General features: G+C 42.5%; 1 protein-coding gene across 2 annotated transcripts in view; it reads right to left on the bottom strand.

The window, feature by feature from the left end:
* Positions 1 to 27,200, bottom strand: part of PCSK5 (proprotein convertase subtilisin/kexin type 5) — a 295,107-nt gene that overhangs the window by 102,116 nt on the left and 165,791 nt on the right. For both annotated transcript variants that reach the window (XM_066614135.1, XM_066614134.1), the window contains exons 10-12: positions 20,685 to 20,788; positions 8,059 to 8,176; positions 6,416 to 6,625 (exon numbers count right to left, since the gene is read on the bottom strand). In XM_066614135.1, coding sequence (XP_066470232.1) covers positions 6,416 to 6,625; positions 8,059 to 8,176; positions 20,685 to 20,788 — 432 coding nt within the window. The remainder of the gene's footprint in view (positions 1 to 6,415; positions 6,626 to 8,058; positions 8,177 to 20,684; positions 20,789 to 27,200) is intronic.

The following is a 27,200-nucleotide window of genomic DNA, read 5'->3' on the forward strand; positions in this document are numbered from 1 at the left end:
TGCTTTCCAGCACTGGCGTAGTGGTGCCAATGGGACATGTGTTGCAGTTGGGTGTCACTCATGGAGGCCTCCTCCAAGTAAGGAAATGTTTGTTCCCTTCCTCAGAGCTGCATTGTCCTTATATCAGTGCTGGAAAGTGCTGACATAAGGGGTTAGGATTGCGCCCCTAGTAACTTTTGACTTACCAATGCTGATATGTTTTCTTACTTCAATACATCCCAAGAGATAAATATTATATTGCTGTTATGTAGCTTAAAATGTAGTTTTGTAGCACTGATTCTTGGTATGTCCCTATAACTCAGATTCAATGGTATTGACCATAATATTGAAACTGTTCTTGAAACGTTTCCCTACTTGGTTACATTCAGGGTAAATGTATAATACACCTTAAGGAGAGAATATTTCCATGTTTCCTAAAGTGCATCAATATAGATTTCCTTTTATACATGCACTCTCCTGTAATAAAAGACCAATATGATAAAGGAAATATTTGGATATTCATTTGGATGGCCAGTGGGAGCCTGCAGTGGTGAGTTGGCTGCCGAGTGGCAGGGAGGAGGGGATTGGTAGGGTAGGGCAACTGAGCTGATGCAGATCTGAGTAGCCCCATAGGGGCTGCCTAGTTCCAACATGTGGCAAGATAACCAATGTTCCCTTATCCTGAGGAGGCTTCTGGCTGGCCGTTTTAGTACCAGGATACAGCAGTGGCCGTTTTAGTACCACTGTACTGTGGCGCCGGCAGCCAGCGTAGGATTGGGCTATCAGTTTCACTCTCCATAAGGCTCAGTAAATTTTCCTTATCAGCTATCAGCTTGTCAGTTTCAAGACCTGCCAACAGTCAAGTCATACCCCACTGATGAGTCCTGACCCACAGTTTGGGAAAAACTGTTTTAGAGTATCTTGCATTTTGTCTATTATTTACTTATTTAAAAGATTTTTACCTTTCTGAAAATGGGATATCCAGGATGGCTTAAAATATTTATTAAAGGACAATAAAAAATAAAAACCAAAGGCCAGCATATAATAACATTAAACTGTAGAAAATACTACATAAAATGCTGCTGCAACAACAGCAACTAAAAACAGTAGCATAAAATCAAATGAAGTGACCAAAACAAAGCAAGCCAAACCAGATACAAATATGCAACAAAAATATGATAAATACAGGTGCCCTGTACAACCAAAAATACTTATTCTTATCACATAAATGTGATGGTTGCAGGCTGTTATGCAGTTTGAAAGAAACAAACTTAAAGTTTTCCCTACTTATACTTTCTCACTTATATCCCCAGAGCTATAGAACCTATTTATTTTTTCATTCACTGAGTGCCTGCCTGGAATGATGCTAATGCATTGTAACAGGACTTGTTTCTGTCAATTATATCAACGGAAACTCTCAGGGTCTTTTGGGGGTTCATCAACATCAGGTTCAGAAGGCTACGGCAAAGGGGAAAAAACTTACACAGAATTAAGAATGAATAGAATTCTTTTTAGAAGATGGAAGTACATTTCTATTTGAAAGTAGAACAGTGCAAAGGAAGCAACTCATGAAAAATAACAGGCTGAAGGTGAGAACAGTGCATTAAGCTTGTTAGTGGGGAAAAAAGCTTGCAATTTCAGTCACTCTTAGGTCAAGAGCTTTCAGTCACTCAGTTGAAACTAGTAATAGTTGTTATAAAATCACATAGAAGTTACTTTTTCAGTAGAAAATGAGGGAACATCAGATCAGAAGAGCGGCCAAGCTGGGTCAAACCATACATATTCCAACACTTTGTTTCTAGCAGATGTTCTTGAGAAGTTCTTGAGAAGAAGTGCAGCATGATGCCCCTTGCCCCTGCTTTTTGTCCCCAGTAGCAGGTGCCATGTTATATCAGCCACAGACCTCTGCAGCCGCGCACCCAGGGCAAAGCTCCACAATGGCGCCCCCCCTGCGGGCTATCGCCGCCCCCCCGGGGCAGAAATCTGCCCTCCCACTCACCAGAGGCTCACGGAGCCTCGCACGACCTCCTCCCATGCCGGGGAAAGCTCTGTGAGGTTCCCCAGCGCTATAAACTGTGCTTCCAGCAAACCAGAAGCACAGTTTACGCTCCCGTCGGGAACCTCAGAGACGCTTCCGTGGGGTCCCAGCAGCTGGCGCCTGGGGCATTTGCCGCAGGCAGGTCTATAACAGGCATGCAACTGTGTTATATGTCTAGATATTGGGGCTAACACCTGATGATTGTAATTTTTCAACATCTTTATTATCAATATTTTGTACTTGGGAGAATGTGATTCTTTTTTCAGAAAGAGCATTCATTGCAACTGCAATTGTAGAAATGAGCTTATGGATTTAAAACTTTTAAAAATTCTTTGAATACCATGATTTGTGGCACAACTCCAATTCAGAAGCACTCAACAAGATATATCTGAGCAGTGAACCCCATCTATTCCATTCATGACCACTTTAGCAGTTCAATTTTCTGAACTTTTTGATTTGTTTCAAGTTATTTTTAATCTCATTTGGAGTCTGTATGCTTACTCTTGCTACTCCCTTCTACTGAGCTGGAGCACATTTCTAGCCCCTTCCCATTTATTGTTATGACATGTTTATAGGAAAAAAGTTAATAAATAATCACATTTATATTGTTTATTTTAAAATTAAATTTTTTTTATTTTAAAAATTTTATATGTAAAAAGTTAATAATCAATTTGAAAAGGGGAGAAAATAATAGCAGACCTTTATCATTTAGCAAGTGCATCCCACCCCCAAATATATTGGGGTGAGGAAAGTTAGAGTCCGATCCAGATTTCTGCGCACTGACTCACCGCCAGCGCACACTGTTACAAATGTGACATAAGGCACGTTTATGAGCTTTACCGTGGGTCCAGTACTGGAGCTAGCCCAGCGCGAGCCCATGCTGGGCCAGCTCTAGTACTGGGCCTGCAGTCCACCCCCATACGCTCTGTGTGGAGTGCCGGGCGGTGGAGAGGTAAGACGGGGTAGGGGGAAATGTTCCAGGGTGGGAGGAGGTGGGGGAAGGCGTGGCACGGGGAGGGAGCAGGAGCCCCGTGTTGGGTTGTGTGGCCCAGCACAGGACTCCTTAATTCTACACTAGCTAAAGAGCTGCCGCAGAACTGAGTGGGGCTACTTCCCTTACTTGGGGGAAGGGGATGATTGTTCCCTTCTCTCAAGGAGTCGCCGGTGGCTGAACAGCGTGCTCAGGATGCCGTAGTAGTCATTTTGGCACCACGGCAAACTCGCGTGCCGGACAACTCAGGATTGGGCTGTTAGTGTGCTATGACAACTGTAATGTCTACATTTAATGAAACAAATAGATAAGAAAGCAAGCTGAGTCTCATGTACAACTCTTGGGAGAGACATCTACTTTGGAAAGATACTTCTGGAACTATTAACAGGCTGCCTGAGGTTTAATCATTGTCAATTAATGTTGTAGACAAACTTGGCTACCTCTAGCTTTCCCTGACTCTAAATGCTAATTAGCGCCAGGATCAATAGAGATTCCCTGGGAGATCCTACTTCTTTACTTCTCTCTATTGCAAAAAGTCTCCATTTATTCCTACCCTAGGCTTCTGCTTATTTAACAGTCAGTCTGTAAGAACACATGCTGGTATTCAGTTACTGCTATGTTTACTCAGGAGTCTAAGGTGAGAAATATTGTGAATAATTTTAAAAATGCAAAGTATATAACGTCAAGCAGATCTCTCAACCTATGTGGTTGTTGACAGCCTTAAATAATTCTGAGTGTAGTGAGGCAAGTAGCCATATGATTTCTTCTTCTGGAAGTTATTTTCTTCTATTTGCCTAAAATTCTAGCCTTAATAAAAGCTTTGTAAAAAGAAAAACTTAGCCATGATAGAAGTTAAATTGTTTGGTTACTAACTTCTTGGATCCTGAAATTTTCTTTTAAACATCATTCTATTTAAACCTCCTTTTAGAATTAGTACTATATTGGCCACCTTCCACTCTTCTATTAAGGAGGCCAATCTCAGCTATAAGTTTCATATTTCAAGAGTTAAGACCTCTCATGTGAATGCCAGCTGGCTCTGTTGATCTGTTACTTTAAAAATGTGTCCATTAAACACTATGTTCCTTCTTATCTTTATTTCTGATGCACTGCCTGAAAAAATGCTCATGGATTTGCTGAATGTGATAGTAATATACTATAGTCATTATATAGCAGCTTAACATCAGATGTGTACAAATCTTGGATATTACTTGTATTAAAATTAAGTCAGCTTTTTTGACATTAGTTCCATATTTAGCAACACCAAGCCTTATCTATAAAGGTTCATGCATTGTCCTGATCTAGATATACAAGTGGGCACCCCTTAACAACCTTCCGGCCAGCAACAGGTCACATATGCGATGGCCACCAATGGTCAGGAGATCATACCCCCCAAGCCTCCAAAGCTGAGGCTAGCTCTGCTCCTCTCACCTCCAGAGACTTTTTTGAGCCTCCCAGTGGCAGCACACATCCATGCGCTGCCTCTGCGAGGCTCAGAATTCCCCAATCGCATGAGAGGCGCAATTTCTGGTTTTCTGGAGGAAACCAGAAGTTGCATCTCTTGCGCGATTCAGACATTCTGAGCCTCGCAGATGCAGCGTGTGAATGTGTGCTGCCTCTGGGAGGCTCAGAAAAGAAAAAAAAAGGAAAAAAATGGAAATAAAAAAAAGTTTCTTATTTCATTGACAATTAGTGACACTAGCAAGCCTCAGTAATCGACAACACCTTGAAACTTCCTGTTTTGTGGAGAGTATATAATCTGATGCCTTTACGCACTACAGGTGGAGCCTATTTATCTGTGTTAGTTCCGTTCCGTGACTCGGCGTGACTAACAAAAAACTCATTGTGCTCAATTCCATAGAGTTACACAAATACACTGCAGCCTGACACTTCCGGATGGAAAGAAACTAAGACAGCTGTTATCAATCCCCTCCCCTTCGCTCCGTACTCAGCATTCCCCATTGCCAGCTGCCCAGCTTCTTTCACAGTTGGGATCCTGATCTTTTAAAAGTCCAACCCTATGTGTTTCTACTCAGAAGTAATCCCCATTCCAGTCAATGGGGCTTACTCCCAGGAAAGTGTGGAGAGGATTGTAGGCTATATCTCATGCTTTGCTTGGTGGGAAGGCTTGCTTGTGTCGATGATTGCCTGCACCATGGGGGGGGGGTGTTGCTTGTGTCGGTGATTCTCAATGGGGGGGGGAATTTGGCAAACACTCCCTGGGTTTTTTAAAGCAATCCCCTCTGTTGCTATCACACCTGCCCCTGTGTGAGTGAGTAAGTGAGTGAGAGAGAGAGAGAGAGAGAGAGAGCACTCCATCTTGCTACACATGTTCTGGCTACAGAGGTTTTTGGGGCCCCCTTCCCCTCTCCAGCCTCTTTGCTGGCTCAGGGGCTCCAGGAGCATTACTGTTCCTTTGCAAGGGGAACCTCTTCCAGGGCTCCAGGGCCATTTTCCTGCCTTTCTGCAGTGTTTTGGGCTGCCTGGAAATGGATTGAGATGCCAGCGCAGGGCAAAGGATGCAAAGGTGTGTGTGATTTTTGGTTCCCCCACCCCATTCCCCACCCCCACACCCACCCCATTCCCCCACCCCATTTGGGACAAATCCGCAGATAAAAAAATCCATGGATAAATAGGCTGCACCTGTATTTTGCTTTTGGTGAGGCCAAATTACACTTCTATTCCTCAAACTAATTCTCATTTTCCAGACGTTCTAATACTTCCTGGCTTCAGTTTCAACCAATTGCTATTTAACCAACTGAAAAAGAGTGGCTTATCTTTTCAGTGGCAAAGGCCTGCTGAAAATAGTGCTTATAAAACACTGTCCAAAAGCCAGAAGTGCCTCACTAGGACTTCCGGAGGCCATTGTAAGGCTCGTGGAGGCTGTATATGGCCTCCACGGGCCTCAGAAGAGCCTCCAGAGGTGACTGCAGCACAGCTCCAGTTGCCTCCAGAAGGCTTAGGTGGGTCCGAGTCTGACTCCACACAGGTCCTGGGGACCTGCAATTAAAAATATTGTGAATAAAGAGGCTCCACCTGTATGTTATTAAAAGCTACTGTTCCACTGCTGTTTCCTGCAAATTGATTCTATTTCACTTTGTCTGTATTCTCTTAATTATCTCACCACTCGAGGAACTACTGCTTCTAACATTAAAGATTACAGGTTTATTCTGGCACCATGCTGTTCCAGAACCACCTTTCAGAGCGCGATACCATAGTCTTTCGAGACTGAAGGTTGCCAACATGATGTTGGTAGTAACAAGGGCAGCACATCTCACATTTGCACTTCATTCCCCCCCATGTCTGTGCCTCCTCTAAACCAATATTTCTGGTAAGTGATTCCTCCATTCATCTAAATACGCTGGACACTTAGCTTTGTTCATACTGAGGGTGGAATATGGTTACTATACCTGTTAGCCAAAAGCTGAGATCTTGTTCCAGAAGGAGAGGTCAAGTAAATTGCCAGGTCACCCCGCCGGGGGTGCGTGATTGTGATGCGCACAACGACATGCTCCAGGTAAATCACATGGTGATTGGCATTATCTGTGCAGCCTGTGGCTTTGTAAATTGAGCGAACACCATTATCTGGTCCATTACGAATATTATCTGGCCGTATTGTTCTGTTTCAGAAACAAAAATATAGTCCCCGTCTTCAGTGAATGTCATTGTTATGTGACTTTTATTCTTGAAATATAAATTATGTGATTTTTTCACTCCTGACTATGGTGTATTTAATTGTAGTGATACTAAAATTAAGAGGCATAAACAGGCAGATACGAGTATAAGTCAATCTCACAGATAAGTCCAGGGCAGGTTTTGAGCAAAAATCATGGAATTTTCTATGACCCTCAGATAAGTTGGGGGTTCAACTGAGGGGGTGCCTGACTATCATTTTGGTCTCTTGCTCTCCTCTGGGTTTCTCCTGGCTGCCTGAACAGCCCTGTCCCTGAGTGTTCTGCACATAAAGTGAGGCGATGATTTACACTTGATTTATTCACAGAAATTTCTTGTCTTATAGGTGAGTATCTACAACATTTTATTCCAAATGTCTGGCTGTATTTTTCTTGGTATTAATTCCATGAAATAAATGAGATCTTTATTTCAATATTACTACAACCTAAAAGTTGAACATCACCACATGTAAAAATAATTACTGTTAAAATATTTCTAGATTTCTGATAATCATTTATATATATTTTTGACATTTCCTGTTAAAAGTCATTATTTTAGGAAAAACTTCCTTCTGTCTGGTTTTCTCTGGCCTTCAGTGGTGGCATGGATCTACCAGGCCAATTAAAGATAGGCTGAAAGTTGGATGCCATTTGCTAAGTGCTATACTCTGTGGCCATCTATCTAACAATCACAAATGGATACAACTTTCTTATAATTTAAGTATAGCATTCACGGACGTGAATCATACAATAAAGTTGTCACCAGTGTATTCAAAGAATAGGACAGGCTCAGGAAGGTGTGGAGGGAATCAAGGACAATCTACATCATGACACTGCCCTTCAAGAGGACAAAAGTTAGAAGTCCCACTCATAGTTAAATTCTGTCTTTGCCAAAATAGTTTCTAGTTTATCTTTGACCAAGGCTTCCATAAACCTTTATGATGGCTTAATTATTATTAGATTTGATGTAATGGAGTTAGACCTGATAAATACTACTGTGTGAACTGGCAAAGGAATCAAATAAACAATGTAACAAACATATCTGTTTTTTCATATTTACTAACGAGAATGCAAGCAGACAATTCCTATGAACTAACTTGAGAGGCAGATCACAAAAAACTTGAACAGCATGGAAAGAGAGGAGCAAATAGTGATACAACAGCTATGCACACACTTTTCAGGCCCCATAATATTTTGGGAGGCTGGAGTAGCTAGCTTCTGGTCTAACCTCTCCAGTGCTGGTGCTAGTTGGAAACCTATCCACTTCCCAGCCAAATATCAATTTAGAGGAAGTTTGCATTAAACCAAATGTATGAATATTAGTACAAGCCACCATGTACAGCCACAGCAAATATGTCAGCAAATGTTTAAACAAGTATTACTTGATTTGCCGATCTGGGTTCTCTACACAAACATGCTGTGGAGGGACTGTTGTCCACTTTTCTGCTTCCATCACCATGGCTTCTGCATCCATCAATCCAAATCCATATAGATGACTAACTGTAAAATACAAACAGAATTGTTATGACCATAACACAATTAGCTTCTTCATGGATGGCAAACAGTTAATGATAGTCACATTCTACATTCCTTCTTATTCTTTTTATCCCAAACTTGTTTTGTTTCAGAATAAAGGCCATATGTAATGTTTAGCTGCTAACCATATATTCATTGTTCTATTTGTTACACAACAGTGTGAGGTCCTGATTAATGCCTTAGAAGGCATTAAAAAGTCACTTCTAGTTTTTTCAAAAAAACAGAAGTCACCTTTTCACTCTAAATATCATTCTGAGACCGGCAGAGGCCACAAGCAGACCTGTGTGGCTTCTGCCATACTCATAAGACCCTCCAGAAGCAAGGCGAGTGCAGCTCCCCTTGCCTCTGGAGGGTGGGGGGGGGCATTCCCTTATATCCACAGATTCAGCTATCCATGGGGGGGGGGGAGTTCCAGATAGGAACAGCGGATATGGGGGTGCACACCTGTATTTCAAATGTCCATTTTCCTCTATAAAGAGGAAATTGATAACACCTTATTCAGAAATATACAAACATCATGGGGCTGGGTATAGAGGAGTCTTGAGACAGGCTGGATTACAGCATTTCTCCCTCTTCTGATATCTATTTAGATTGAAAGTGGCATGACCTTGACTCTTGCTTATATGAAGTACAAGGTATTTTTAGAACCTTAAAATTAAGGCAATTCTGTAATTTTGACTTCTACACTAACATCAGGAATTCATATTTGTCTTTCATTTTACTACTCTGTTCAAAAACTTTATGGCCCAAACAACTTCTATAATGCTAACTGAAGAAAACATCCTATTATTTCAAAAGTCTTTTTTCACTTCTGAGAAAGAGATAAGCACTCAAGGTTGTAGAGCCTGTGTTAATTTCCCATGATTGATATAACTCTTTGATACAATGTACAATTGTACAATCATGCAATTGTATGATACTTTGATACGTTTCAAAGTTTTCATTTTGCCATGAGGAATGAGTAGGAGTACAATGTCCCCTGCCATTTTAAAAATGCACAAACACAAAGTGTTTGTTTTTTCTTCCATCCAAATCAAGGAGCAGTCACTGGTACTGCTCAGGGTTTCCATGTGGAAACATTCCAGACAGCTGATATTTGGTTGTCTGCAATGCTTCCACTTCAAAGTCCCCAATCAAATGGGTTTGCCCGCAGCTGCAGGTACTGAGACAGGCTCATCATTTTCACAAATAACAACAATTTGGGAAAATATTACAGAGTTGATAAAAGTAAGCTGATCCTCCACATCTGGAAAAAAGGTGTTCAGTCACTGTTCCCACATCCTTAAAACTTTACTCCTCTATTTGTGTATAAATTAGAATCACTTAACTGTTTGCACCTACCATTGCTGTGTTTGGCATGAACAAAATCTGGAGAGAGCTATAAGATTACAGACAGTATTGTACACTCAGACATGCCTTTTAGGTAACACATTAAATTGCCTTCATATATTTTTGGAAAAGATAGTGGATATGCTTCTGTAGATCGAAAGTTGTGTAACACCACCTGAAAGGGTTGAGGAAGCAGTGCCTTTTCTATGCCAGAAAAGCTAGTCCATTCCCTGTGCAGTGCAGACAAGTTAACCTTTTGTTTAGCATCTAACTTCACTGGATGCAGTTGTACATTTGTTATCAGCGTCAATGCCGTGGAAGCATGGCAGCAAAGGATTCTATTGCTCAGCATCTACTAAGATAATTTGTGACTCATGAGTGCAGGGTAGAAATGTGAGTAGGCTTCATCTATTGCTGTATTTCCCAACACACAATCACCTTCACCACAATTTAGGTATAGTGTCCAGGTCATAAGACATTATGGGGTGTGTATCTAACACCACTTAAATATTATACAATGAGAAATACCAATTTATTTATTTGTTTTAAAATATTTCCATCTTTCCTTTTCCCTCCTCACTGGGAAGCACTCAAGGTGGCATTTACTCCTAAGCATGGAATGGGACAGTTTATCTCAACATTCACTGTAATTTGCTGCACAGTAATGAAGCAGCTTCTCTTCTTTTGGGTAGGAGCAATTGCTACTCAGGAAAATTTAATGAACTGAAAGCCAGATTATAATCAGCTAAAAAAACCCTTTAGATGTAATATAATGCTAATAAAAATGATTTGTACACATTAAGTACTTTCTCAGAACATCACCTGGACATCTTTGTTGTAGACATGTGGGTATGGTAGGCATATTTTATGTCTACCCAACAATCTGCATTTCATACCTACTTCTTTAGTATGGATAGTCAGGGTGTTTGGATTTGATACCATTTGGTTTGATTCTACAGTTACACGGATGTACTAATAAAGAAGAGATAAGAAAGAAGACTCTCATTCTCTGTCATTGCTCCTTGCTGGTGTTTGGCCCTCTCCCTCTCATCATGCAGCTTCTGCTATTCAGAAGCCTAAGACTTCTTAGCCCTAACCTCTTCAAGCCCTAGGACTTCAAGCCCTAACCTCAACACTGGACTGATTTTCAACAGCTAGTGTGTGAGAAGAACGGGCAGCTCAACAGGTACACTGCCACTTTTTCTCTTCTTGTCCTGCTTGTGACCAATCAATCACGTGCGGCTACTGCACTGTCTTCCTTTTTTGTACTTTCAGGCCAATTGAAATGAGAGCAAGGGCAGAGAGCAGTATGGCAACATAATACACTCAATTCAGAAAGGTGGAAAGACCGAAAGAGGAAGTGAAGCAAAGCAAGGCAGATCAGGGGAAATGCCACAGGAGGGGAGAGCAGGCTGATGAGTGGGAACCAAGAAGGGATGTTGAAGTGTAGGAACTTGGCCAATGCATCCCCTTCAAAACCAAAGTCTTTGTGGGATTTGCCTCATCCCTAGATGAGGTAACTATAGGTTGGTAACTACCCCTATTGTTAACTATATTCAAACTGTGAACAAATTTGCCACAACTGCCACAATCCTTCTGCACTCAGCTCATGACCCACTTCTGGCCCAGCTGTTGAAGATCTCTGCGCTAAGACACTAAAAATGTCCAAGAAGCCCCCCTAGAGGCTAGAGGAGATTTGGTGGCAGGCTGTCTATTTCATCCCAACCTGAAATATTGCTGCTCTTCAGGCCATTCCAGACTTGGACTGCCATGTGGGGAAAAAGGAGATGAGCTGCCTAAACTTTCTTCAGTTAGTCTTTCTCTATGTGTATGTGTTAATCTTGACTTCCTGTACTGTTTAGTAGCTTGAAGCCACTCTGCTACATTCAGGATCTTTTGGAAACTTTTGGTGGGTGAGTGGGGGGTAAGTTAGATAGCCATATCTGTGACGTTAGATCATGTGTACAACTCAAAAAGAGCCCAGCGTTGCCGAGGTGACTCCTAACCTAGCATACAAAGATTACCAGGGGCTCATGGTGAAGTCGCTAGAAACAGGTTATAATGCTGCAATTAATATTATTAAAACTGCTATGTTTCTATAATACAGGAGATCCTAATTTATATAAAGGAAAAGTACAAGGATCAAAGAAAGATAATAGAGAAAAGCATTTCTGTAGGAGCTAAAGTTAACTCAAACCTCTTTTTTGTTTTGCTTGTATCAACTGCTAAACAGGATTATTTCCGAGATGGAATATTAGAATTTGGTTGCTGTTGCCAATTTTCCTATATTTCAAATCCCTTGTGTTATTTTAAACACACTAGGAATGTAAATAAATGAATTAGATTTGAAACAATATATATGAATTGCATCCAGTTAAAAATTAAAAGTGTTCTTTTTATTCTTGGACAGATAATAAACTGTCTCCTGATTTTCAAAGTCAAATCACAGTTTGTGATTAAAGGAAACAATGGGCTCAATCCTATCCAACTTTCCAGCACTGAAGCAACATGCTGTAAACTGCATCCTCAAGGTAAAGGAACATTTGTTACTTTATCTTGGGGTTCCATTAGCACTGGAAAGTTGAATAGGACTGGGCCCAATGAAAAGCACTATAAAAAGTGCTTCATTCCTATTTACTAGCTTTAACTATGTATTAATGAACAAAAATACTTCTAAAACCAATGAAGACAAGTGATAACGGAATGTAAAGAACAAACAAACCCCACAATAATCACCATTGCTCTTTAGAAGGAGATAGCTTGTCAGGCTAGGAGAAAATTAATTCATTTATTTGATAGAAAATGTAATAGCTAATACACATCAAAGTTATGCATATTATAATACTTGTTACTTTCAGCAAACCAATGTTATAGTGAAACAGTGAATAAAAACAAAATAAATACAAATACAGCGTTCTGGCCAAATCTGGACCATATGACAGTGGTCCCGTAAAATTATAATGGTGGTTTGTACAGGTTTTTAGCCTAGGAGCAATAGGCTATACCAGATTGTCCCAATAGATGGCAGTGTGCATAAGAATGTTCGCACAATGACAAAATAGGCTAATGACGGATTCCTCAGGACTTATCCCCCTTGTTAAGCGACACATACCTGTACTGCATTTTGTAAAAGCCTGTCTAGTATAATAACTGTGGGCAATTTAGGTATTTGGTTTAATCTGAATCTGGCCCATTCCATGGACTCAGAAGAGTCCGCTGTGCATAATTCTTCCACTCTGTGTGTAGAGGGAATATCCACAGGCTTCTGCTGAAGCCTTTCTTCAGTACTCCGCCACTTCACCACTAGTTGTGTAGTCACTGTTATAGATATAATACAATGCTCTCAGATGTTACAAATATCATGCGGCCCACAGTCTTAGTATTAGTTATAATGGTATTTTATACTTTCTTCTCAGATGCCCAAGTTTGTGCTATGTGCTATCTATTAATAAATAGATATCTTCTTGCTTAATTATTTTGAATTGGAATATTTTTGCCAGCTATGAAACTTTAGGTTTAAATCATGTTATCCTTCACATAATAAAGGTAAGTGACACTTACACAGCAATTTGAGTTTAATAAGAAAGCTGTGTATTGGTTTATGTTCACTTTATGTTTGTCACACTTATCAAATGGATTATAAAGAGGTGGAGTGACAGGTACCTCACATTTAGGCTCCAGTGTGAAACACTGTTGTCCTAATTTCACTTGTGTTAAACAACATGGTGTTGAAAGGATGCGTAGTCATCCAGAGCAGACTTCCAAGCTATGACAGTATGTTTCATTGTTGTTCCTTCAGCAGCTTGGTTTTGGGAGACTTTATTCCCTGCATTCTGCCTACCACACACACATGCTTCTTCCTTGTAATAACAAGGTAGTTCTTTCCACTTATGGCAAGTATTTTAAAAATCATACAATATTTGAGCAAAGAAGTATGTACAACAGAGGTTCTCAAACTGGGGTGCTGTGATGCCTCAGCCAGGGAAGCCCTGTTGCTGCCCCCTTAAGGGGCGATCCCGTTTCCTGAATTATGCTGTTGTCAGGGAGAAAAAAAGGCTGTTTTTGAACTTGCTGGGGGCAGCACTGGAGGATGTGAGGAGCCCACAGCACCCTCTGCAGGACCCCCTGCTCCTCAGAAATGCTCAAAATGGCAGTCGCGACCCACTTCTGGTTTTGCGACGTATCCTGGAAGTGGGTCGCAATCTCCATTTTGAGCATTTCTAAGGCATGGGGAGCCCTGCAAAGGGCTATAAATTTGGATATATTTCATATTTTGTATCCAAAGCACATCACCAAAGGGGTTGATCTAATGTATTTAGGTCAAGATCAGCAACTTAAATTTAGTTCAACAGGCATCAAGGAACAAGTATATATGATGAATCACTGGTGTACAGTGACATAGGAGTCTTGGGTGTACCTCACTACATGGAATGCCTATTGTAGTGAATCAAGTTGCTAGGTAAATTTGGATGAAAGAATCACAATTTTCTCAACAGGTATGGATGATGAAAAGCACTCTTGCCTACCTCCAAAATCTGTAAATCCAGGTGCAGTGCTGGTTCCAGAAACACCCAAGGCTGCAAACCTGAGTGATCTTGGGGGGGCTAAACCCAATAATAATAGGTGTCCTGATTCCCAAGGTCACACCAACCATCATAACTTCACTGTTGTGTGGATTCATCTTAGCCAGCTCCTTCACATCCAGTCCATGATCAGTGCCAGACACCGAGTATGTACTGAGACTACAGGACCTGGGTTGGATGAAAAGGAAAGACAGAGCTGGGAGTCATCAGTACATTGATGACCCCTAAATCCAAACCTGTTCATGACTTTCCTTAGCAGCTTAAAATACATATAGAACAAAGAAGAAGAGCAGAATCCATGAGAGTGCCGCAGAAGATTCTGGGAAGATGACAAGCATATGGTAAATCCGGAACCACTAAAGACATGTAAAGTGAAAGCTATTCAGGTTTCCACAAACAATTCTTTGCTCTCATCTCATTACTGACCCCAGAAAAATGCAGTGGATTCAACAGAATAAAACAAGGCCCAAGGATCTCTACGTAAATTCCACTGATGGATGCCAGCAACACAGTTCAGTGCCACACTGCAATTGAACAGGAGTCTGGTAAAGGTCCTGGAAGGTGGTTGCATCCAGGTATTTAAAAAACAGCAGAATGATAATCTGTTAAAAGTTTTTTACAAAATGAAGAGGATGGAGATGAAATGGAATAGGTAATTGAATAGGATTGGGCCCTGAACCTCCTAGCCAGCAAACTCTGTCACCATTAGGATCAGGGGCTCCAGTTCTAGGTGAATATGAATGACTGATTTTGTAATGTAGTATAATTTTGTTTACCTGTAGCATACTCAACATGTAGGCAGTTTACCCTGTCTGAACAGACACTATAGGTAGCATCCAAAGGTGTTTTTGTTAGTGGTGATTGTGCAAAGCTGTTACCTCTGTTCTAGTTCTTGCACTAGCCAAAAGACAGTGCACAAGCCCTTATATGTACCAGAAGAGTTTATCTTCCACTAGCTCTTTTGCAATATTGCGGGAAGTAATTGAATGTCACATTATTGGTTAACCTGACCTATTCCCTACCTCAGAAAACATTCTGCTAAAGTGGAATTCACAGATGGCATGACAGTAGGGAAGCAAAATTTATTTGTTGTTTCTGCTATATTATATTTTTGAAAATGATCTGGTGCAATGATCCATTTCAGTGGTTCAACCTGTTTACTCTCATGGCACAGAGATCAGGGCAGGGAGAAGGGTAGACTAAGGATGGGAAGGAGGCAGAATTGGAAGTAGTGGTGCCACCAATATCCTGTCCCCTTCCCTGGCCTCAATCCACTTTACTTGGACTTGTTCCAGCTAATTCACTGGTGCAGGTCTCAGTAGATCCATTCAGGTAGCCCCCCCCCCCCCGATGCAGCATGTGGTCTGGTGGCACAAGTGTATTTAGTGAGGAGTTTTTTTTTATAGGGCTGGGATGTAAAGAGTTAATAAGGTTTCAAACAGAACCTTCTTCAGAATGAATGCCAATACAATTTCCACATTTCAACTTCCACATTTCAAAATATGCTTTTGTTCTTCTGAGGCTGTTATCTACCCTAATGCCAAATTCCTTGTTTTACCAATTAACATATGCAAGTAAAACCAGTCATTGTGTAGTAATCTGCCAATGGACATAGAGATAAATAGCTTTGATGTGTCCAAGAGAGGAAGGGGGAAAAAGCAATCTTTTGTTTGGAAGACAAGATTCTTCCACTAGTTATAACAAAAGTATTGTGAAATAGAAAAGCAGGTTGAGAAGCAGAAAGAAGTAAGCCACATAGGGCATGCTATATAGTCCACTAAAAATTTGTAGTTATTAAGGATGTCACTATATATCACCCCGTACTGGAAAAACTCCAATCTTATTCATTCATTAACAAATGTAACAAATGACTGTTACATTTCTAGCTCCTTCTGTCTGTCTTCTGACTTGAAATGAGTAGGAGTAGCCATTCTGAAGCGCAGCATTGCCATGCAAGCAACTGAAGCAGTGTACTGAAAGGCACGCTGACCCACTTTTAAGTGCCAGCTCTCACTGATCCTTGGTTAAAGAAAAAAAAATTCTTTCGGGTTTTGTTGTTTTTCCCCTTCTAGTTTTTCATTTTATAAAGCAGAGCCCTGTCCTTCATTCCTCATTTGCTTTTTTACCTAGTCATAATGGAAGAAAGGCAGATTCATACCACCATGTGCTTCAGACTGCAATCCTATATATGTTTACTTGTAAGTAAGTTGTATCGTATACAATTAAGCTTACTCTGTAAGGCTGCAATCCTCTAGACCAGCCATTTTCAACTTTTTTGTATCTCAGGTCACACTGACATGCTAAAATTGTTAAGGCACACCATCAGCTTTTTGATAACTGACAAGGCACACCATGCTGCTGGTGTGGGGCTAACATTCATCACGGCCTTAGTAATAACTGACCTTCTCCCAAATTCCCATGGCACACCTACAGACCATTTGTGGCACACCACGGCATACTGGTTGAAAATGGCACACCATCCATTTGCGGTATGCCGTGGCACACTGGTTGAAAATCATTGCTCTAGACACTCACTTTGGAGTCTCCCATTGAATTAAATGGGACTTAATTTGGGTAGGCATGCTTAGGATTGTGTTGTATGTTTAGGACTGCAGCCTTAGAGCCAATTCAATGCATGTCTACTCAGAAGTACATCCCATTATAGTCAATGGGGCTTACTCCCAGGAAAGTGTGGATAGGATTGTAGCTTTAGAGCCCAATCCTTAGCTCAGCCTGCACTGTCACAGACATGCCGTAAGGCACATTTGTGGGCCCTAGCGCTGGTGCTCCACCAGTGCTAGCCCAGTGCTGGCTGGCACTGGGCGAGTGCCAGACGTCTGCTGTTTGGTGGTTGTCACGGAGGCTCTTGATTCTACGGCGACCTTTGGGTCGCCATAGAATCAGGTACCCCTGTTGCAAGGCTACTTGGTTTACCTGGGGGAAGGGGATGAATGTCCCCTTCTCCCAAGGAGCTGCCGGCGGCTGCCTAGAGCACTCTGGATGCGGCAGCAGACATTTTCAGCACTGGGCAGCTCAAGATTAGGCTGTCAGTCTGCTTTACAAGCCTAGCCCCTTAGTGTGCCAGATACACTTTGTTATGAACATGCCACTGAAGAAATATAGCTTCAACCATCAAAAGAATGATGGTACATTTCCACATGGGTCATAGTCTGATCAGAGTAATTCAGTCTACAAAAAAATTTGGCATTTAACTATTGTTCTTGGCTGCAGTGGAGGACAATAGTGAAATATTACACTAAATATTGCCACGTGCAATAGTAAAATATTGTTCCATTCTTGCCAGCAGCAGTGTGCAAGTCCTCCATATGAAATCAAGCTTAGAGTTGGATATTGTTATTTAATCTAAATCATTTGCTTTTCCTTCATCCAAAACTAACAAGACGTTTAAAGTCAGCGAGACCTTTATTGGAACCATTTGTTCAATTTACATTGCCAAAATAATTTACTTAAAACTGCTCTTTTTATTTAGGTTAAAGTTGATTCCTCAGTCCCATAGTGATGCGGGCCATTTTATTTTTTTTCCTTTTTCAGTTCTAATATGAGATCTACAGAACACTTTTGTCAGATCACATTATCATCCTGATCTTCCTTCACGCATGATGCTAGACAGGCTTGGGAAATGCCCCCAACCAAAAAAAGCCACAAAAGTTGAGACAGTGACACTATACCACATGAATCCTGACTGGTGGTTTAAAACAGAAGATACTCAGAAACTCTGTAACTGCACATAAATAGTGCAATTTATCACAATTATACTCATTTATAATAACTCATAACAAAATTCAACTCTACAGATTCTGGAGATTTCAGAAATTACTGCTCCTATAGTAGAAAGTATGGTGAATATTGCACTAGATACTTAGGGCACAATCCTATCCTGCACTGGAACAGGCAAGCTAAGAGGCTTATGCTGTATCCAGCACAGGATTGTGGCCATAAGCGGCTCAGCCAGAGGCATGGGGAAACTTTCCCCCTTAACCAAGTCCGAGAAGAACGGATCAGCTTCAAGTCATTCTGTTTTCCCTGGGAACGGGGGTTGGGATCCACCAGATTTGCTTCCCACTCCCCGCCTGCCCTTGGGGCCGCCCATTGCCCGCTCTCCCCCTGCCCAGGAACGCCTCCCTCCTGCCTCCTCTCTGCAATTTTGTGTTTGCGTTGGCCTAGCCAGGCCGACGCAAGCGTCTGAGAGGAAGCCAGCGCGGAGGCTTATGTCAGACTCTGCAGGCTGGTGCTTCTCAGAGCGCCAGCCCGGCTTCCTCTTGAGGAGGCACAAATGTGCATTATGGCACGTTTGCAACCCTCCTGGGCCAGTGCAAGGGACCTGCATTGGCCCAAGGGCATCTCTGGATTGTGCCCTTAGTTATACACAAAAATCTAATCTGTATTAGCTGAAGTCTAAGATCCCTAATAACGTGGTCCAAAATGATATATGTTTGACTAATTAATATTTTTTTTCACCTGTCATGCTCGTAACCACTGGCCTCTCTTGGATGTCTTTCTGCTTAAGGTAGCCAGCCAACAAGAGATGACAAACTTTGCTCAGTAGGTAACAGTACACTCATTAAGCCCAATCATATTTATTGTTAACCAATTAAATAGTTTTCACATAAACTGAACTAGCTAGCTTGCCTAAGGATGCATCAACCAGAGGAGCTATCTGTCTCTTTTAAAGTTCTGTAATAGGAAAAAGATGAAACGACCATGCCATCTATACCTCTCACACTGGTCTCCTCATCTATTCTCCTCTTCTTGCCTACAATAGCAAGCCTCTTATTTTACCCCACAGAAAGCAATGAAGGAGGGCAAGAGGAAGAAACAGTGGAGGGCATGAAGTGCAGTAGTTTTAAAAAGACCGATGATCTGATCTGTTTTAAAAAGACCAGCACTACTTGGCAAGTTTGTCTCATGTCATTAGTCTCAGTATGATGATTTTCTCCAGTCTGCAGGATATTGAAAAGTACTGTTTTTCCAAGCGGTACAGTTGTAGACAAACAACCACGCATCAATAATCTACAGGTTTGTTGACAGTGCAAACCAAGCACCATCATAGCTACAGAAACACAAAACAGGTGCATGAAGAACCTGTGCTTAAATTTCTGCTTAAACAGAAATTGCACACTAGTTGTCCAGTCACAGATAGCCTGTTGGAACTTGTTATTTGGTATTTGTGATGTGCTTTTTTGAGTTCTGATTCAGAAAATTTCTAAACCTAAAAAAACACAGTATGAGGAGATTTACTGTTGAGGGGGTATTCAAAAGGATTCTAATGATTTCCTTTCATTTTTGGATTGCAGCAGCAAAAACGAAAGCATCATATTTCCTTTTAAAATTGCCATGAAATATCTAGAAATATCTGTATGAATTGTACTCAACACATGGTACAATCGTAAATATACAAATATACAATATACTAGTTTTTCTTTTTTAAAATGTAAGAACAAAAAACAAAAAAAGGTTTTTTTTTCTTTTTCCTAAATGTAATAGGATTTAGATCTGTGCCAAAATCAGAGAAATAGGTTTTACACAGTTTGAGGATATATGTGTTATTGGTGATTTTGGCACAGTGATTATATATTTCCAATGGCGAAGATATTTGCATTTTCTGCGGGTGATTCAGTAACATAATGTAACAAAAATAATTCTTCTGGTTATTATCAGTGCATAAACTCTACATTAGCTTAACATACATTAGTACAAAATAAGAGAAACAAATGTAGTATCCAAAGTATAGTATAGCCTGGAGTTTGCTGAAGCAGCATCCAAATGCGCAGAATTGGATTCAAACAGTTGGAGGTGAACTTTCAATATCAAACAAGTTTAGGGTTCTGGTATTCCAGCAGAATTTGAATTAAGATGGGTTTCCATTTGAAGATTTGCAGTGATGCCCAAAATTGTGGACACTTTTTGAAAATTTCATGTTTTGCAACTTTGCAGGCTTATAGGAAATGTTATAATCACTAAAATGCAAATGTTTATGTATCAATTGAAAGATAATTTAATGCTAAATTTAATACAAAAACAAGAATTCTATATTTAATACAGAATTTAATACAAAAACAAAATATCTAGGGTGTAAGGATAATTTTTCAGGCGTAAGGAGAGCTTCCTCAGGTGTAAACAGGTGGAGTGGTTGCAGTGCTTTCCCATGGACAATGACATGGTGTGGAGGCCTCACTTGCTGCTGCCCCCACACCACACATCCCTTCTCTTACCCCCGGACTTACTGGCACCTTCTTTGCAGGCCTCTTTGCAGCGGCTTCTTTGCAGGCCGCTGGTGCATGGGGATGGCATGGCTGTATGGAATGGCAGGTGGCCTTTTGCAACTGGCGTAAAGCAACTGAATAGCCAGAATGCAAATTTTGGCAGTGCAGTGGGCTCATAAGGTCTTCATTCGCATATTTACACATAACCATGGTGTCTATGTTACATATGAATTGATCCTAGGTGGTAGGAAAAGCATATAAAATGATTTCTTCTTTGAAAGTCATTTTTTTTTTTTTTGGTGGCCTGAAATTATTAATAGGAAAGGAAATGCTCACCCTTGTAACCAGCAGCATTGGTTTTCCAGTCATTAGCAATCAGATGTCCTGCCCGTGAAGTCCTTACAATGATATGTTGTACATCTCTCCACGTCAGATATCGACTACGGAAAGACAGTGAAAACCAAAGTCATTTTACCAAAAGAAATCAAGGAGTCTTAAAGTAGTGAGGGGAAAACCTTCTCAAAGTATTCACAACCATAGCACATACCCTATTGGAATTAATTAAATAATAATATACTAATATGTTTCTGTTTGCATAATTTTCAGGGCAGAGAATATTTAGGAAGTGATTCAAAGTTACAGGAACTAAGTTACAGGAAGATGCTTTATGTATTCCATGTATAATCCACATATTCCATGTATTCCACATATAATCAAATATCTAGAGAAAATCAACAGAACTGTGATTTTCTTCACTATTCATCAGCATATGGTTGATTGAACCAGCTGGATGCAAAGTCATTCCAAAACTGTAACACTTTTTGGTAGAGTTATGTAGCAACCATGGTGGTTAGAACCCTAATGCTATTACTTTTCACAATCTAAACCGTTAGAAAAACAACTACTTCTAAGGACCAATCCTATCTGGACACCATGCTGACATCACAAAGATCCTGGCATCATATCTTAAGATCATCCAGGTGATGCTATACTAGCACAGTAATGTCAGTGCAGTCCTCCCAGTGAGACTTGCCCAGCTGGTGCAGGCTTGCCCAGCAATGCTGACTGCATCCATAGAAACCCCAGTGCATAAAGAGCAGTATCCTGACATTGGCACAGCATCGGCACAACATCAGCACATCTTGATGTTATATCTGTGAAACCTTGGTGTAATGTCCAAGGAGCCAATCACTGTATCCACGTACCCCCAACATCAGCAGTCAGAGAAGCATTGCCAGGGTGAACAGGCTAGGGGACAGGGACAGGTGCAATGAACAACCAACACTGGTGGGAGTCCTCCCTGCCAGTCCACTGGGAATGAGCAGCAGAGCAACAGGCACCTCTGCTAGCCACAAGAAAGTGCTCCAAGGACACCATATAGAAGCACACAAACATGACACATGATGACACAAGGAAGCCACATCAACCCTACCTCCTCTAGGAAATATACTGGCATTTTGCAAAGAAGGGGCAAAAACAAAGACTGGCTAGGAAATCCCGCACCCAAGGTTCAAGTCTCCTTATCCCACCCGCACATCCAAGGAACGTCTTTCTGAGCAGTGCACAGGAAGGGCAGATAGATAGCTCCCTCAGAAGAGGGCAGCCATGTGCAATAAGCACATAAATCTCTCCATGGCAAGAATTTGAGTCTCTGTGGGGGCATTTACCACCTGGAATGAAACACTTTACTTGAAGAGGGACTGGGTCAGGTCACAAGGGATACCTCAACAGCACAGAGGCAAATCAGGGTCCTGATAACCCACAGCACAAAGACACAAACTGGAAGCCAAGTGAGATGGGTTCAAGCTCAGACAAGGGATATACCCTAACCAGTAAGGTTGTCACCTTTTGCATCACTGGCCAGAAACGCCCATGGCAGGCATAAAAGAAAGGAGAGGAGGTCTAGAATTCACACCAGTTACTCCTCAAAGCTATTGTCTTGCAAAAGGCAAGCAATGCACACCTCATCCGGCACTTAAGACCAAGTATCACTGCAAACAGGCACAACTAGCTGGGAAGATGTAGCAAATGGACCTATCAGCCAGAGAACTGCATTGGGGCACAATCCTAACCCACACTGGAGTAGGCAAGCCAGGAGGCTTGCGCTGCATCCAATGCGGGTTACTGGCCAGCAGCGGCTCAGCCAGAAGCAAGAGGAAGCTGTTCCCCTTACCCCTGGGTAAGGGCTGCTGGCCCCAGTGGGTCTCCTTGGACCTGCACCACCTCTGGTGGTGGTGCAAGTCTGAGGAGAGCAGAGCTGCTTGAAGCCGCTCTGTTCTCCCTGGGGTCCCACCGCTGGGTCCAAGCCCCACCTCTGGCTCCCCGCACGCCCGGCCCCGGGGCTGCCCATGAAACACCCCTCCCGTCTCCCACACCTACCTTCGCCGCTTGTGTCAGTGCGGGTGCGCTGGCACAAGTGGTGGGGAGGAAGCCACCATGGAGGCTTCTGTCAGCTTCCACGCATCGGCACATCTACATGTGCTGATGTGGGAGGCACAAATGTGCTTTATGGCACGTTTGCGACCCTCCCGCGGCTCCTATACCAGCATAAGTGCTGGTTAGGATTGTGCCCTTGGCCAATCACTGGGCTGGAATATGACATTGGATGCCAACTCCAGTGGCCCACCTATCTAGCCACACCCACACACCCCATGCCCTTTGCTTTCACACTGTACATGCCCGCATGGCTGTTGGTATGCTGCCCCATCCTCCTGCCACCGTCCTCCATATAGCATGGCAGTAGAGAACAGGGGGTTCATGATCAATGAGTTCATCTCCTTGGGGTCCAAGGAGCCATGATGAGAGGATGCTCCCGACCTTGCAGAGTCTCACCCCAAGGGCAGCTGAAGTAAGAACTAGAGTGGGAAGAAGGGATTCCTATCTGCTAACAAGGAGACAACAAGGGTGATTTGACCAGAAATTTTATTGAATGGAATCAGTGATAGCACAGCTTCTGAAAGACAAACACATAAATAGGATTGCCAACTCTCTCTGTCCAGCAGGGCTGTTGTGCCATGGCAAGTTCTCCAACAACCAAGTAAGTGGTGTCAGTGAGGTCTGGCTGCACCAGCTGGCTCCCTGTCTGTCAGGGAGTCTAAAAAAGCCACAGGGACCTCACTGGAATGAGCAGGTCAGCAACCTTGCTGAGCAGCAGCTGGACCCACATACTGTAGGCATCCTTTTGGATCTGAATGATGTCTTCACTTGTTGGACAGCTGCCTGTGGGGAGAAAGGAAAATACAGAAGGAACAAGGAATTGACAGCAACATCAGTCGCACCTGTTCACAGGGTTGAGATGCACACTCAGTACTTGTGAAGGAGAGTGATGCCACCAGTGTGTACATGGAATGGTGTCCCTATTCTGGGTGAGAGTGTGCTGGCTTACTTTCTCTTGCCTGGGGGGCAGACTGCAATGGAACTCTGCAAAGACCTATGTCCAGCTTCCATTTGCAATGATGCAGTCCAGAAAAACAAGAGAGATTCAAATGAGTGTTTGGCCAGAAGTACCAATAGTTAGAGCCCCTGGCATTCACCGAAAGGGAGAAGACACTTCCGGCTCTTAGCTGTTACAACAGGAAGGGATGGTTAGGCAACACTGTTGATAACAGAGACACATTTGATAATTATGAAGGGTCAGAGGGAGGTAGATATATGAAAGGGAGATGCAGCATCAATACATTACAGCACAGGATTCCCTGATCCTGTTTGCTTACCTGTGTGAGGTGCATTGTCCTTGCTTTCCCTGTTGGGGTGGCAAGACAGAAGTTCCAATTGTGTGAAGACCTCTTGGGGCGGAATACCTACAATAAGAACTCTGAGAAGTCTAGAGTTAAAATATCTTACCATACACTTTGTGAGGGACAAGAGGTTATTTGAACAAACTGCTTCTTTGTGTGCCAATGGCCCTTTCACCAAATTTCCTATCACCAAAGGTCTCCTTTGAGAGACTAGAGAAGTATAGCCCCCATACTGTGTGTCTAAAGATGCAGTTTCTCTGGCAGGGGCTTCAGTAGTGGGTTGGTGTGCTGTGATTGGCTGACAAATGTAGTCTGTAATCAATGCTCTATTGTAGAAATGTGGGAAGGAGTCAAGGGGTATAATGCATTGCTGTTTTCCCCTTCCTTATTGTTCCTTATGGGATTACTCCTTCCAGTGGTGTAGCCAACCAGCACACTGCCCCAGGACACACCAACCAGCCTGCCACTTCCCCCCAACTTGGAAGTCATTGCAGTAATTTGGGTGCAGCCAATTGGCAACGCCAAATAAGTCTCCAGGAGTGGGTTCTGCCTGCCCCTACAACATTTCTCAGCCCTGTTGGAACTGAGCTGTCCACTTCAGAGGAAGCAGCAGGCTCCACTCTAGCTGTACTGCACTGAGGAAAGCTCTGGCAGCGGTTTCTGCTTGCCCCTGAGTCTTCCTCAACATGGCTCAGCATGGCCACAATTACTTAAGAGCATGACTGCCGCGCCTGAAGTAATTTTGGCTGATCGTCCACACTGAGAAGGCTGTGGGGTGGGCCACCCCAGAGTCTTTCTTGATGTGGTTGTCAGGAGAGGCTGGCCTTTCTTCCAGTGTCCATGGTGAGACTCGCTGTGTCTCCCCGTGGTGGGCAACAACATGGTTGGGAGCTGCTGTGGAGGCAACCAAGAATCATCTCCATAGCAGCTCCCAGCCACGTTGCTACCCCCCCCCCCGAGACTAATGGCACGATCCTGAACAATGCACGTTGGCTCATCGCTGGCGCAAACTGTTACAAACATGCTGTAAGGCAAGTTTGCAAGCCCTTACCACAAGCCAAGCACGAGTTTGTACTGGCCAGCTCTGGTGCTGGGCTGCGTTCCACTGCCTGGCAGTTGCCCAGGTTGCGAAAAGGTGAGTGAGAGTGTGGGAGGAAACGGGGAGGAGGTTTCCAGGGCAGGGTGAGAGAGGGGAAAGGCTGGTAGAGGGAGGAGGCATGGCAGGGGAGGGAGGGGGTAGGACCAGTGGAGCTTGGCTCCAGCAGATTCTAAGCCCCATATCGGGCTGCACGGCCAGACCGATGGGGCTCTCCGATTCTGCACCAGCTCCAGAATTGAGTAACCCCATTGTGGAGTTACTTCCCTTATCTGGGGGAAGAGAATGAAAGTCCCCTTCCCTGAGGAGCCGTCATGGGTGTGTCCATTGGAGTATTGTACTTCGATGCAAGTGGAGCTCTTGTTGCACTGGGGTGTATGGAAATACACTGGTGTATCTCTACGATTGGGCCACTAGTCTTGTATTGGGCCGCTGGTCTTGCTACCCCTTTACTGGCAACAATCAGCACCTATGGCCCATTACCTTTGAGCACCTGAGCTGGGGCACCAAATCCTTCCTCATCTCCCTGCCCTTCACATTCCCAGCTGCTGCGAATCCACCCACATTCCCAGCTGCTGGGAATTCCCACTAAGGGCCCAATCCTATCCAACTTTCCAGCACCATTGCAGGTGCAATGCAGCCTCCTGGTAAGGGAATAAATGTTCCCTTACCTTGAGGAGACCTCTGTGATGGCCTCCCCACCAAAGGATGTAGTGCACACCCGATTGGTATGGCTGCACTGGCACTGGAAAATTGGATAGGACTGGGCCCTAAGTCCTTGCCATGTAATTCAGAAGCAGTGTATGAGAAATTGTTCTTCTATCTTGGCATGGTGTATTTGAAAAGGAGGATAACAGAGAAAATTAATAGTGAAGGAGATGTGAGCAGTGGACTAGAGTGGCTTTTGTTTCTTCCACTCCTTGTCAAATTCAGTGTGGTAAGGATGAAGTTGTTGGTTATGTGCTGCTGCCAAACCAAAAAGCTGTGGAGGGCAAGGGCCATGAGGTAGCAGGCAGGGGGTGATCTTGTCTGCTGTGACCCCTGTCCCTGATAATCTGCACCCTGAAGCAACTGCCTAAGGTGATTTCATCATAAGGCCAGGCCGGATTAGCATAGTTCATGTTTAGATTGCACTTGTCTAGTAGGTTACCATGTCAATGTGTCAGTCACTCACAAAAGCATTAAGACTAGAAAAATACATTTCTGAAAGCAGTTTAATACATAGAAATGAAATAAGTGGTCTTAAATAAATTATTAACAACACATGACTGAGATTAGGTTGTCAGGTGAAATAATATTTCCAGCTCCAGAGAGAATTCAAAAGGTTCATTTCAATTTTGAACTAAACCCATCTTGGATTCATTCAGCCATAGAATTAATCTGTAGCACTGAGCAGAATGCAGTTTTTAATATTTTGAATTTCTTTTCCTTGAAGAGGCTCTCTGTCTAAAATCACTGCACATAAGGTTTGTTGTGGTAGACTTCACAAGCAATTTCTCAGCATTTTAAAAATGAAAATATTTGCATTTAATCATGCAATTAAGCAAGGAGAGCAATAAAACGAACCACAAAACTTTGATTTCACAATGATGAAAATCAAGCAAAATAAAGGTATGAATTTAGAGCTTATACCACTTACTAAAGTTCATATGACTACTTAGTTGCAATTTTGTATTTACTAATGTGCAAATACTCTCCTATTCCCACCTACTCTGATACAAAGTTTCTTGGAAATGTTCATATAAAAGATGACAGCAAATCTGAAGAAGGTGAACACTCTGTGCAGACACATGAAGTATAACTTTATGTGTCTGGTATTCAGAATGCAAAGTAGTAGTTATAATTTTCCTAATCCATTTTAATGTATTCCAGACAACCCTGTCTGATGGGAAGTTAGCTTTTCAAAATGTTGGCTTTGTACATGTTTTGTGCAAATGAAAAGCAAGCACAGCACACTGGTTATTTTCTGCTGTAGATTAAGAGATTTTCTACATGCAACTTAGCCTGCAGAAATAAGTG

The sequence above is a fragment of the Tiliqua scincoides genome, chromosome 2 (genome assembly GCF_035046505.1).
Source record: "Tiliqua scincoides isolate rTilSci1 chromosome 2, rTilSci1.hap2, whole genome shotgun sequence".
NCBI lineage: Eukaryota > Metazoa > Chordata > Lepidosauria > Squamata > Scincidae > Tiliqua > Tiliqua scincoides.